This window comes from Amphibalanus amphitrite, unplaced genomic scaffold (assembly GCF_019059575.1).
Source record: "Amphibalanus amphitrite isolate SeventyFive unplaced genomic scaffold, NRLGWU_Aamphi_draft 000780F_arrow, whole genome shotgun sequence".
Lineage (NCBI taxonomy): Eukaryota > Metazoa > Arthropoda > Thecostraca > Balanomorpha > Balanidae > Amphibalanus > Amphibalanus amphitrite.
Window position 1 is genome coordinate 59,022 of NW_024882274.1, and position 13,260 is coordinate 72,281.

General features: G+C 47.6%; 1 protein-coding gene across 1 annotated transcript in view; it reads left to right on the forward strand.

Moving 5' to 3' along the window:
- Positions 1 to 13,260, forward strand: part of LOC122366044 (cytosolic carboxypeptidase-like protein 5) — a 34,426-nt gene that overhangs the window by 11,029 nt on the left and 10,137 nt on the right. The window contains exons 10-14 of the mRNA XM_043337802.1: positions 10,241 to 10,353; positions 10,880 to 10,973; positions 11,521 to 11,689; positions 11,890 to 12,026; positions 12,750 to 12,867. Coding sequence (XP_043193737.1) covers positions 10,241 to 10,353; positions 10,880 to 10,973; positions 11,521 to 11,689; positions 11,890 to 12,026; positions 12,750 to 12,867 — 631 coding nt within the window. The remainder of the gene's footprint in view (positions 1 to 10,240; positions 10,354 to 10,879; positions 10,974 to 11,520; positions 11,690 to 11,889; positions 12,027 to 12,749; positions 12,868 to 13,260) is intronic.

A 13,260-nucleotide genomic window follows, 5' to 3' on the forward strand; every position in this document is an offset into this window, starting at 1 on the left:
AATTATTTAGTGGCACATTATGGACAAATACCATTTTCTTCAGCGATTTTTGCCACATTGTTTTTGATCAATTAGCTGTTCACAATTTTTCCATGAGAGGCGGTACATTTCTCTTGCCAATTGACGTTGTTTCAACTCTCTCAGTCTGATGGTCACGGGAAAATAAAATAAAATCCAAAATCCGTTTAAAATGGGTTTTTTTAAAATGAAATTACCCTCACACTTGCACGTGGCGCGTGCCACCCCTGCACCGCACACTATTCGATTGCCCGTTCGATTCTCTACACGATGCTGTTTTCCCCGTGCCGATCGGGCGCACGGCTACCGAGATATTGCACGGGGAACGGACCCGTGTCGGGCAAATTTAGCCATTTTCGCCCGTTTTTGCCAGCCGATTTATACATGTAAAGTCTATGACGCGAATTTGCACTTTTCGGGCACGCGCCACGCGCTCGCTATTGACCCGATCGAGCTGAGACCCATCAAAGGCACGTTGTCCATCCTTGTTCTATGAGTTGCGCAAACTTCAGCGCGGTAGGTGCAACGGTGTGACCTGTAACCCGCGCTACGTAGCACCCAGGGGGAGGCACTCGCCTTGGCCATATATGGGCCAGAATGTCTAACGATTTCCGCCATGTTGTGTATACTAGTGATGTCATTTTCCAAAAAAATGTCTGACCGATACCGACCGAAACCAAAATTTGGGAAAAATTTCCGACCGAATACCGACCGATTACATCCCAAGCCAAAATTTGACCGAAATTTGACCGAACTTCTATTTGCTATTACTCTATCCCAAAATTAAAATATTTGGTAAATTCTGATGGAAAATAATGGGAAATGGCATTTCAGTTCAAGTTCAGTCAATTCTTAGCCACTGCAAAATACATATTGTGATAGAAGTTACATTGCTGAGGGTATAGCAACACATGGACCTCAGCATTTCACAGATTTAGTTGATAAGAATTGTCAAGAATCTACTGTGGTCTATGTAAGGAAGAATGCTCATTCATGTTGCAAAAGCACGATCAATTAGTATAGTCAAATGGTTGGTAATAGGTATGTTCATGACAACATTCCCTAGGAGAAAAGGCGGAATCAAAACACCACAAAACACATCAAAACTGCTTGGAAACTTCTTGCCTTGAGTCTTAAGATGTGGTCTGAGATACTCTACAAATAATTTGACACTGAAAATCCAGCTGAAAAGGCAGCTATTAGGTAGCTCTGAGCTTGAATTTTGTCCCAAAAATGAAATGAAAATTCATTACACAGGCACTTCGTCTTATCTCTTGTTTGTCTTATCTTTACAAGAAAACAAAATATGCAGACAAAATTAATACCTACAAAGTGGCGCCAAAGTGACGCAAAAAGTAATAGAAGAACCAAGGATTGACTTTTAAGATCCTCTCTTCTGTAACGAAAGGATGTATGTTGATGACGTAATATTTATTTATATGCCCTTTTGGTCGAATTATTGAAGGGAAATTAATTTTCTTGTAGTGAATTACACTCACAATGTTGATTTCATTAGAATACAATATCGTGTTGGATCATTTACATCAGTGGTCGGCAGGTCATTCGGGGTCGTGCCCCCTTTTTGGGCGCCAGGCAGGGCCATTACCCCCACCTACCAGACCCCATTGCTGACACAACTAAGTTTACTGAAATTCCATACCGTCCTGGAACTCTTTGAGTATTTGTGCATTTCCAATGCATCAAATTTAAAACATGACACTTCCTCCACAAAACATTTAATGACTATATCCCAGTAGCGGCGGAACACCTTCAATGAAGGGGGAGGGGGGAGCACTGCCGACTTTTGGTCCCATTCTTTCCATGCAACGCCCATAGGGCTAATGTTAAAATGCAAAAATCAAAGGGTGCACGGTGCCCCGGTGCCCTCCCCGTTCCGCCGCCTATGCTATATCCCATTTAACCCTTGTACGTATAGGGGCGGCGGGTGGTTTTTCGTTAAAAGCTCAAGTAAAAGGCATCGGATCATGACCAAATTGTACCCTCGAGCCCATCATTTTTTTTTCACCAGCCCGGAAAATATCATGACCTGAGACCAGTTTTACCAACAGAAAAATAACCGCCTGCCGGAATTTTTGCCTCAAGACCGCTTCACATACGGAGCGTAAACGCGATAGGCTCGTAAGCGGATAGGGCTTTACCGTTTACGCTCCATATATGAAACGATCTTTAGGCAAAAATTCCGGCAGGCGGCTATTTTTCATTTGGTAAAACTGGCCTCTGGACCCATAATGACCGTTGGCTTATGAGCTTTTTCTGGAGATCATCTTGAGCCATAAAATCTCACTTCAAGAAGTTCTAGCGGGTCCCGATTTTCTCGACACTTATCATTGCCCTCTTGAATGAGACGGAATGACCAAGGACCTTAAAAATGGGCAGCAGCGGCTTCCTATGGTCACGGGTAGCACGCTCGTCTTTTTTATGCACAGCTCCATATCAGAGTCCGAGAGGCCGCGGGGGTCCGATAGACTCCTCCCCCTTACGTTAGCGGCTGTTGAAACGCCAACAGACGGGCGACGGTTAAAAGTTGCAGCTGCTTTTGAACGACTGTACGGAGGGGTGAGATGGTGAGGCGAGCAGGTACGTGAAAATTGGTATCTAATCAATGTGTGCTGTGCCTTTGGCCTGGGCTAATCTTTGAACCCTGGGATGCAACAGTCACGATGGCTCCATCACTGGAGCTACAAACTCTAAAAAGATAGGCTTTCTCAGAATCCCTCATTACCCCCACCGAAAGGGCTCCATTACCCCCAAAGGGGGCATGCCCCACCATTTGCCGACCCCTGATTTACATCAATAAAATAATTCACGAGGCAGCATGTAACAATCCAAAACTTTTTTTGCAGCAACTTTATCAGCTGGTTTAAAGTCTCTGTTATGGCGCATCTGTTTCGAAATCCTTCCTTGTGTCTTGGAAGATTCCAGAAATCGGACATGGGCCGATGTAGTTTTTGTCAAGATTCCTATGTTTTTATGTTGTGGTCATCTAGATTTAAAACATTTGGTTGGTACCTGCAATATTTAAGGAGAATGTGGGATAGTAGAACACCTGTGAAATGTAAATGTGATCACTGCTAAGTGCTAAGTGCTAACTGTCCAGTCTTCAGAAACACATTTCAGTAATTTCAATTCAAGGTATTTTTGTCCTTGCATTTTTGATGACTGTATAATGATTTTTGTAGGCAATACTTCTTTGATTACAGGTGAAATTTTAACAGTTAGACTGGAATAGAGTTTCAAAATTGTGTCTACTTGTGGGGCCAACTGAGTCAAAATCAGCCTGCTTGACGTTGTGGTTGGACAATGGGTGGCTGCTGCCTGCTGGGTGGGTTGGCTAATGAGGTTGCCAAAATGTGGCATTTGGCATTTGGGGGAAATTTTGCAACTCTATCATTAACATCCCAATAAATTTCATTTTAACTAGGCAAAAATGGAATACTTTCTCTTTTTGAAAATGGTTTCACTGGCAGGGTGACCGAAAGTGTCCGATTTTTGGGGGGCCTGACCGACCGATTACCAAATCGGTCAGCATATCTTTTCGGTAACCGAAATTTTCGGTAACCGATTGACACCACTAGTGTATACCAAAGTCTTGAAAAGTTGATCAAAAGTTTCAAGACTTGAAACGGTCGGACGTGTTTTGCAATCCTCTCCAATTTTCCTGATTTCTGCGTTTACCCGCATAATGGTAGCGTAATTTCAGCATCAATTGAGAGGGCATTTTTCAGTGAGAATTATGATGTGATTAATAGCTTTCTCCGAATGGTGCGATATCGTTTTTTCATCCTTTGAAAATTCGGTATAATCTACTATTTTTTGAATTTTGCTAAAGTTCACATCGCCGTCAAATAAGTGGCTCACTCTTGATTTTTGCTTATACCCTCGTGCATTTTAAGAGTTCCTCGGATTGACTTCACGAATATGACGATGGAATACGAAGAGACAGTGCCTAAGACTCTGGCTCAATGCGCTGCAACTAATGCAGCAGAAGAAGAAACTGCAGAGATGAACAATATTGGCTCCTTTGCAGTGAATAATGATGTTAATAGCGATAACAGATCGGACTCCACATGTACGGCGAGCGCATCAACTGCAGGTTCATCTAGCAGCGAACTCACTTTGGAAGGTCTGTTACCAAGTTCGCTTACATCTGCCGAAAAAGTAGACAGGATTTTGCTGAATTCCGAGCAATTGTTTGGCGGACGCTTCAGTGCGGTCGCCATCTGTGAGAGTTTAGCCACCTTAGAAGAGTCCGACCTACGAAATCTCCGTGAGAGGCTGCACACCGCATTACCGGGGGCCATACCGTCTACCGGTGGGCGAGCACTGGTAAGAAGGAACGCAGGCAGCTCAACACGCCTGGCAGAAGACTGCTGGGCTCTTGGTAGCTCAATATCCCAAGGGATACTAACGCATCGTGCCGACACGGCAACTCTGAAAGCTGCAGAGCGAATTCCGCTCCCTCCAACCACACCCACCACAATGGACATTGCCGCAGTCACGGCAAACTTTGAGTCGGTGCTTGCTGCTCAGCTCAGACTCGAGAGGGCTGTATCTGACCTCAGCGACCGTTGCACTGTCCAGGCCTTGCACATACGCAGTCTGCAACAACTGCAAGATGTTGTGACTGGTCTTCAGATGACGGTGGCTGATCGCGATTCTCGGATAGCCCACCTCGAAGCGCAAGTCTCGGAGCTCTTACCAGTGCAGTCATCGGCGAGGCCTGAGCAACCCAGTGCTTTGGAACAGCCGATCGGCGAGTCGGCAGGAGCTCAGACAGGCTCGCCGGGCCGTCGGACCAGCGCTGCAGAGGCTCAGCCAGCGCCAGTCATGCCGACACCTGTGACTCCGGACACGGGAATTCTGGCGCAGAATGTAGCACATGCCCTCGACCTGCGCGCACTTGGCGAGGCCATTGCCAGCTCTCTCCAGAGGCGTGCCGGCTGCTCGGACAGCGACACGGACGTAGAATCGAGTAGTGGCCGTGGCTCACGCTCTGCGCGTACCAGGCGGTCTAACCGGCCGAGTGGACATCGTCCACAAGACACAGAAGAAGTCATGCCTCCACAGTCGCACACAGCGGTCACCGGAACAGGACCACGGTCTGATCTGGTTGCTCAGGATCCCAGGAGCAGCCCTCCTACAACTGCCTCATTTCTGATTGAGGGGTTCAGACCAGATGTGACGGACACCCAAGTACACGGGCTAGTCACTTCGATCATCCCGAGACTCTACAACTTTTATCAAGTTGCTCGACACAGTGGAGTTGCCGCAGGAACCAAAGCCTATCGTATTGAGGTTGACCATGCAGCGAGCTCTCAAGTGCTGAATTCAGCAAACTGGCCTACTGGGCTGCGCGTGCGTTCGTGGACTGAGAAGCCGCTGAAGTATAACCGAGCAGCTCCTGCTTCCTCGACAGAAGTCAGCTCTCGTCGGCGTTAGGAAACACGACAACCACAGGAGAGCACGGACCAAGGTCGCTATGTGCACCCCAGGCCCACTCTATGGAGCCGACAAACCCACGGCTATCATGAGGACGAGCCCGTGAGCTCAGTTAGCTCGCGATCTGCACCTTTCCGTGAGCAGCTGCACAGCCAGTTACATGAAGAGAGCGTATCACGGGATCCTCCTATAAGCCGGCCGACACCAGTCACGGGCACGGGGCAGCGATCTGAGTTGGTTGCTGAACCGCCTAACCCTGTGCACCCCACAACTGTACCGTTCCTCATCGAGGGAATTCGAAGAGAGGCTACCGACAGTCAGGTGCGCAGCATGGTCACGCAGCGGGTGACGTCCTTACGCAACCTAACGCAAGTGACTACCTATAGCGAAGCTGTTGCGGGGACTAAGTCTTACCGCATCGACGTTGATTCAAGTGACTCATCTCAAGTCCTGGAGGCGGCTCACTGGCCCTTGGGCCTTAAAGTGAGTCCATTGATCGAGGAAACAGCACAGCATCAGCCATTTCCATCATCGAGCGCTCCAACTGCACCTCGACGCCAGCTGCACCAGTCCCGCCCCAACGGAGGCAGCGGGTTTCGCCAGAGAGGTGGCAGAGTGCCTCAGTACTCAAACAGTGGCAGTCGGCGAGGGGCCCAGCGCAACTAGCGGCCAATCCAGGTTTGGAACTGAGAACATCCCCTTCACCATAGGCACATATAATTGTGAAGGTTTTTTGTCGGCTGTTCCTTACGTCTGCACACTTATCAACCAATGCGATTTATTGTTTCTATGCGAAACTTGGCTAGCCAGTTCAGAACAATGTATGTTGCCTAGGCTGCTTCTTGAACATCGCCAAGGCAATTACTTTTGTGTACAAGAATCAGCCATGGAACACCCGCCTGGTCCCTATGCTGGTAGACGACACGGAGGGGTAGCATTTATTTGTCGCGGTCGCCCTGGGCTGCGCTACCGCCAAGTACTGTGTGAAGATGTAAGGCTATGTGGTGTCACTGTATATGATAATTCGGGTCCTTGTTTGACGGTAATTGGGTGTTATATGCCATTCTGGGACTCGACTAGTGACAGCAAATTACGTTACGCTGAATTGCTAGGCAAACTAGATGCAATTATTACCGCATATCGCTCTGCATCCCCTGTGCTTCTTGTAGGGGATTTTAACTGCGCCTTACCAAGATTGGCCAGTGTTCACAGGCCTAACGGCTGGCAGAATTTGCGTGGTTTCTCACCACTCAGCGCTCTTATGCAGGAGCTACTTGATGATCACCATTTGGTTGTGTCCGAATTCCAGTTTCCTCAGAAACAGTCTGTCACTTATGATAGGGCAGGCGGCTCCTCACACATTGATCACATTGTTGTGCCACAGTGTTTGCTTCCATCTCTAACGAATTGTATGATTCTTAGCTCATCAATTGATAACCTCAGCCCTCACCTTCCAGTCATTGCCACATTAAGTCTACATTTGCGACTTGCTGCTGTATCTTGCCTTCCAGTTCGCAGATTTGATCCCTCTGTCCTCTCTTATGTCCCTATTTGGAATTCTGAAGAAGCTATTGACCATTATAAAACGTTACTTGCGACTTACTTGGTAGCTTCGCCACAATTAGGCAGCTCTATAGAACTGGATAGATTAGATACATTTATCAGCTCTTGCATTCATGCTGCAGCTCGTGACTCTGGGTGTGCAAAGCCGAGACGTCCTGCTAAAAAATGGTGGAACCCCCGCGTTTCCTCAGCGCGTGATAGAGCCCGGTTTTGGCTTTACCTCTGGCATGAATCTGGTAAGCGGCTATACACGCATGTGCATAACTGCTATCGCGAAGCAAGACGGGCCTACCGGCGCGAGCGGAAGCATGCGTCTCGATCGAAAATTGATCATGAGGCACGGCTGTTACACAAGCTTCGCCGTGGGGAAAGTTTAGGCTCCTTTTGGCGACATGTTAGTAGAGCTCGGAGAGGTGTGACGGTTGCTGAATGCTCCGTAGACGCAGACAGCTTCAGATCCCATTTTTCTCGTATTCATCAGGACAATGTAGCTGAATTGTCACCAAACCAGCACTGGATCCGCGATGCTGTATTTGCTCGTTTAGAGGCTGGGTGCAATGGTGACGAACCTCGTATTGTTACCGCATCGGATGTTTCCCGATTTATATTGCGCCTTAGGCGTAATTCTGCTCCAGGAGCAGACGGAATCACCACAGAGCACCTGCTGTATGGCTCCACGCCTGAACTGCTTGCCATGTTAGCTCACCTCCTTACAGCTTGCTTTGCTAGATTGGATGTCCCTTCATCATTTGCAACCAGCATCATCAAGCCTTTGCTTAAAAGAACTGGACTTGACCCAAGTGATATGGACAATTATAGACCAATTTCACTTATTTCAACTTTCTCTAAATTGTTAGAGATAATGGTTTTAGAGGAAATTGAAACATCGTTCGTTCCACACGATCTACAGTTTGGATTTGTTCCACAGCGTGGAACAGCCGAAGCCTCTCTTTTGTTTTCTGAGACTGTCCAGTGGCACCTAAGAAGGGGATCTCCTGTATTCGTCGCTAATTTAGACGCCAGAAAGTGTTTTGACCGCATTTGGCATGACGGTCTTTTCTATCGTCTTCTTGATCTGCTTGAGAATCGCTCGTGGTGTCTGCTTCTCTCGTGGTATCGCAAGCTTACTGCCAAAATTGACTTTATGGGCATTCGTTCCGACAGTTTCCCACTAGAACGTGGAACGAGGCAAGGGGCCATCCTTTCCCCAGTACTGGCTAACATATTTTTTCGTCCCTTAATACAGACTCTTGATCATAGTGGACTTGGGGCTGAACTAATGGGATATCATGTCCCCTCGATCTGTTACGCTGACGACATAATGCTTGTTTCTACGAACTCCATGAGTCTTGGCCATCTTTTAAGCATTGTGGGGGAGTTCGCGGGCACTTGGAGACTCGAATTCACTCACCCTGATCAGTCTAAAACTAAAAGTCATTGCCTTGTCTTTGGTGCTGAACATTTAGCTGAGCTGCCTACATGGCAGTTGGCCGGTCAGCAGTTATCTATCCGCTCTGAAACACAGCATCTAGGTGTGACCATCAGCACTGATTTACGTGGCTCAGCGCATGCGCGGTCTCGAGTAAGACGTGCCCGTGGAGCTTTTTACGGGCTCACACCTGCAGGAATGTTTAGCAAGGCTATGTCTGCTTTAGACAAAGCTTTTCTATGGCGCACGATTGTAGCCCCTTCTTTGACATCTGGGAGCATCGTTGCTCCACTGAGAGCTGCTGACATAAGTAACCTGGAATTATTTCAATCTTCTAGTATAAAGGCAGCCATTGGGGTCCCTGTGTATGCCCATCATTCTGCCCTAATGTCAGCGCTTGGCATTCCTAAGGTTCAAGAGCTTCTCCGATCGCTTACGCTTCGCGGCTTTGCTCATCTGTTTCGCTCGGATCATAGGCTTAAGCAGATAATGATTCGCAGCCTTGCTGTTCTAGCTACTACGCCTTCAGAGTTAGACGGATCATTCTTGAGCTTTACACATAGCCTCGGAAATAATAATTTTGAAGTTACAATGAACATAGCATGTGGCAATGTTGATGGTGAGCTTATTCGTGGCTCTTGTATGAATGATGGAATTGTGGACACAATCAAATTCCTGCTCAACAGCACTTGCTCTCATTCGCGTAAAATTCTTAGGCTCATAACAGTCACAAATGAAAGCACCAGGCACACAACTTGAACTAAAGTATAGGTACTATCGATGGTTTTAGAATGTCCAATGATTAGCTCTTGTGAATGTCCTTGCGTGGCCTAGCATTGTTCTGCAGGCATTAATGTATGTACCTACCTGGCCCAATGTATATGTACTGCTACTTGTTATAACTGTCACCTCACCTTGTCACCTCACATTGTGTGTGTGATGCAAATAAATGTGATGATGATGATGATCACTGCAATCAAACTGCAAGCATGAAGCAGCAGCACTTTTGAGTAGTGTACCTCTCACTTAACTGCACCTCTGCTACCGTACATGCAATTTATATTTCTGGTATACACAACATGGCGGAAATCGATAGACAAAAACAAGTCACCAATGCTCCTTCCAGTATATATTAGAGTTCAGTGGTAGCACCATGTCGCGACCTTCGTAATAGACAGAAACTACGTCACCACAAATAGTAATATAGATTATTTAATTATTCAGGCGATTCTGGCTGATTACGAAAGTTTTGTCTTTCACAGAAAGTGGCCCAAACTTGTCCCAAATACACGATGAACAATGTTGATTGCTCTGGTTTATTAATATTCATCGAGTTTAGAATAGCATAACAGTAGCACAAAAGAATGCACCAAACGTTCAGCCTTTAGGGTGCTTTGTATCGTTGTGGCTCAAGAAAATTTGACTGGATAGTTGATTATAGCCGAGTCAAAATGAATGGCTTGATGTGTAGGAGTGCTGGCTAAACTATCAAATCGCCAGACAGTAATGTGATGATATTGTTCAACATTTCTATATTGTCAGTGAGATCCTGGCTCCTATCAGAAGGGGTCCGCTTGTGATTGACAAAGTATGTCTGATACTCCTATGAGCTTTCTGAATGTGTCTGTGTTTGTCAACCTTAGTCAATCAGATCATAAAGTCGAATCTCTACTGTGACACCACACTAAACTGACCCTTACTGCCCGTACCTAGGTGGGCGAAACTCTGCTGTGACACCACACTAAACTGACCCTTACTGCCTGCGCTCAGGTGGGCGAGGCGCTGATGATCTCCATTCTGGATCTGACTGGCGATAACCCGCTGTCCCGGCTGCCGCGGTCCGAGTACAGAGATACTGCCGGAGTACGCGCCTGGATCAAACGGTCAGTGAATATCGATCAGATGGTCAGTAAAAGGACGAGTCACACGGTCAGTCGATATCGGTCAGGCGATAAGTGAATATTGGTCAGACGGTCCGAGTATAGAGACACGGCCGGAGTCCACGCCTGGATCAAACGGTGATCCCACGTACGTAGGGTAAACACTCAACAGTCACCCTACAGAGGTTAAACGGCCAGCCTACATAGGTTAAACGGTCGGTCAACACAGGCTAAACGGTGCGGTGTCGTTTTTGGCGACGTGTTGAGGACGTTCGTCTTTTTCTTTCTTGTTTTGCGTGGCGTTTACGAAGGCGTTTTTTTCTTCTCCAATTTCGGTCCAAGGAGGCGCATCAGCGCCACTGGCCTCTAGTAGTTACATGGATCAAACGCCAAACAGGTTGTTTTTATATTCAAACAGTGCTTTAGGGTTCACACTTCCCACACGAAATATTGAATCTTAAAATCTGTTCTGCGAAAGCCTTTCTGCCCCATTCACTTTGCAATTCTCACTGTTGTTTTTCTACCTCAGGTTCATGACTGTGACAAAGTTCGGCGAGAACAACATCTTATTTTCGCCGGAGAAAACGGCGAGAACCATGAAGGTCACAGAACGACAGAGACAGGTAACGTTACCACTGGTTGGTGTGTGGCACTGAATAGAAAGAACGAGAAATAATCTGGTAATGCTGATATTTCTCGCTACAGGGTGTACAAGGTGTATAATTTTGTACTGTATGATTTGTTATCTTCAATTGCTTATGCTGCTTTTGCTTACATTTTGATGATGTTGCTTTTTGCCGTTGTTTTTCCTCATGACGCCTGTTTTAGATATTTGGACTGAGCTGGTTATGTTTTTAGATACAAGATGACAGGATACCAATGTGAAATGTGTTTGTAATTTATTGGTATATCCCTCTGCCTTATTTTTAGCACGATATTTGTAATCCTGCGACATAAAAGTTACCCGAAGCTTTATTGTCGGTATAAATAACACCATGCTCAGTAAATCCCTCACATGCCAGATTCCTTTTATTACGCTCGAATTGATATTAAACATTTATCCATTGTCATTGATAAAACGTCCATCGAGAGTGTCTAAATAAAGGCCGAACTACCCATTGTACCACGCACAACACTCGCCCTTACTGACCTAGCCCATACGTTCGCCAGGCGGCGGCTGAAGAGCGAAGTCCAGGAGCCGGCGGACGCAATGTGTCATCTACTCCTGCTGGCGGGACCGGAGCACAGCGGAGACTCGCGCTGGGCACCACCTCACCGGGACGGTGTGGGGCGGATACCAAGGACCGGAGACGACCGCCACTCAGAAGAGTCCGAAAAGGTAACTTTATTTGCGGTTTGGGGTTTGGGCTTATTTAAAGGGGTGTGTTGAAACTTGAAAGTGATGTCAATGTCAGTCTGCAAATGTCAGGGTAACATATGTGTGCCCGTGCTTTCGTGTTTAGTGTTTGATGTTTGATGCGGAGCTCGACTTCATAATGTTTTTTTTTCATTAAATTAACCCCCACACGTTCTCCACAGCCAAGAAGCTATCTCCCGGCAAAGTTGAGGACCAGGAGAATGCTACGGTGGCGAGACCGGCCAACAAACGCTCTGCTGACGCACTTCTGGCTCCCAGCGCGGCGGTAAAAACCGACCCGGAGATCAATCTGGATAAGGTTTGTTCGGGAAATGAGATTTACCAGTGTTTGCCAAGGGATGGGTTCGTAGGCTAATTGCTTGGGCAGTGCGGTTTGGTGCTTTAAGCGCTTCAGCAAACATTGGTCTACAGATACTTTCCAACAAGTTCTGAATGTTTTCAGAAGCCTATGTGGGACGTGGACCAAAGTAAACGCCTGCAGATAAGTCCTGTTCGGTTGAACGGACTTTGACTCAGCTCGTGGCATGCTTGAAAGAAAGTTTGTCCTCTAATTTGTTACTTCTCATTTGTACAATTTCATTTATGTCCAGTGTCGTGCCATGGATAGCTGTCACAACATTCTCTGACCCTTTATCGCCATCCTTTTCTGGCTGTCTGTGTCCTGTTTTAAATAAAAACAAATATCACAATTTTTGTAAAATGCGCGTTGTCCATATATTCGGCCTCGGGCACCAGCGCCAAAGAAATGTACGATGTTGAGAGTCTGGCTATCGGATGGTACACTCGGGGGCAGATTGATGTTCCACCACTCCCTACCCATCGGGCTCCCATGGCTCAGCACTTTGCCTGCCCTCAGCACTGCTCAGCACTGCCTGCCAGTGCCAGTGCTGCCAGTGCTGCTACTGGCCGCTGCCAGTGTTGAGCCTTGGGAGCCCGATGGGCAGGGAGTGGTGGAACATCAATCTGCCCCCGAGTGTACCTGAGTCCCCCTCTGAACGCCCATCCCTCCCCACTGTGCCAGGAGACTGCCGGCCCGGCGTCCCAGCCGTCAGATCTAGCCAGTCCGGCCGGGCCCAGCCAACTGCGGGTCAAGAGCCCCGTCCTACAGCCGCGCTTTGGACAGCAGCTCACACAGACAGGTACGGATAGGGAAGGGAGAGGAGGGAAGAAGAATGTGGAGGAAAGATGGAGGGTGGGTGAAATGGGGAGATAGGAGGAAAGAAGCTAGATCGTACACGGAGAAAAGACGGGAATGTGCAGACTGACGAGACCATTTGAGAGCCGGAAGGATGATAGGAATTAGGGGGAGACATTGGTCTGGGCAGGCACTCAAGTGAGTCACCGGGGGCTGAGCCCGTCCCGAAAGACAGGCCGACCAGCCCCAAGGTACTCAATGCACCCGGCTACGGGGTGCGCTCCCTCGGGAGCAGCGGTGCCGCTCCAAGGGAGCAGCCCGCATGAGATAACGTTGCCTGTCCAGCCCGGAGGGGGGGGGGGGGGTTGCGGCGTGGAGGAGAAGGATTTCTGTATCC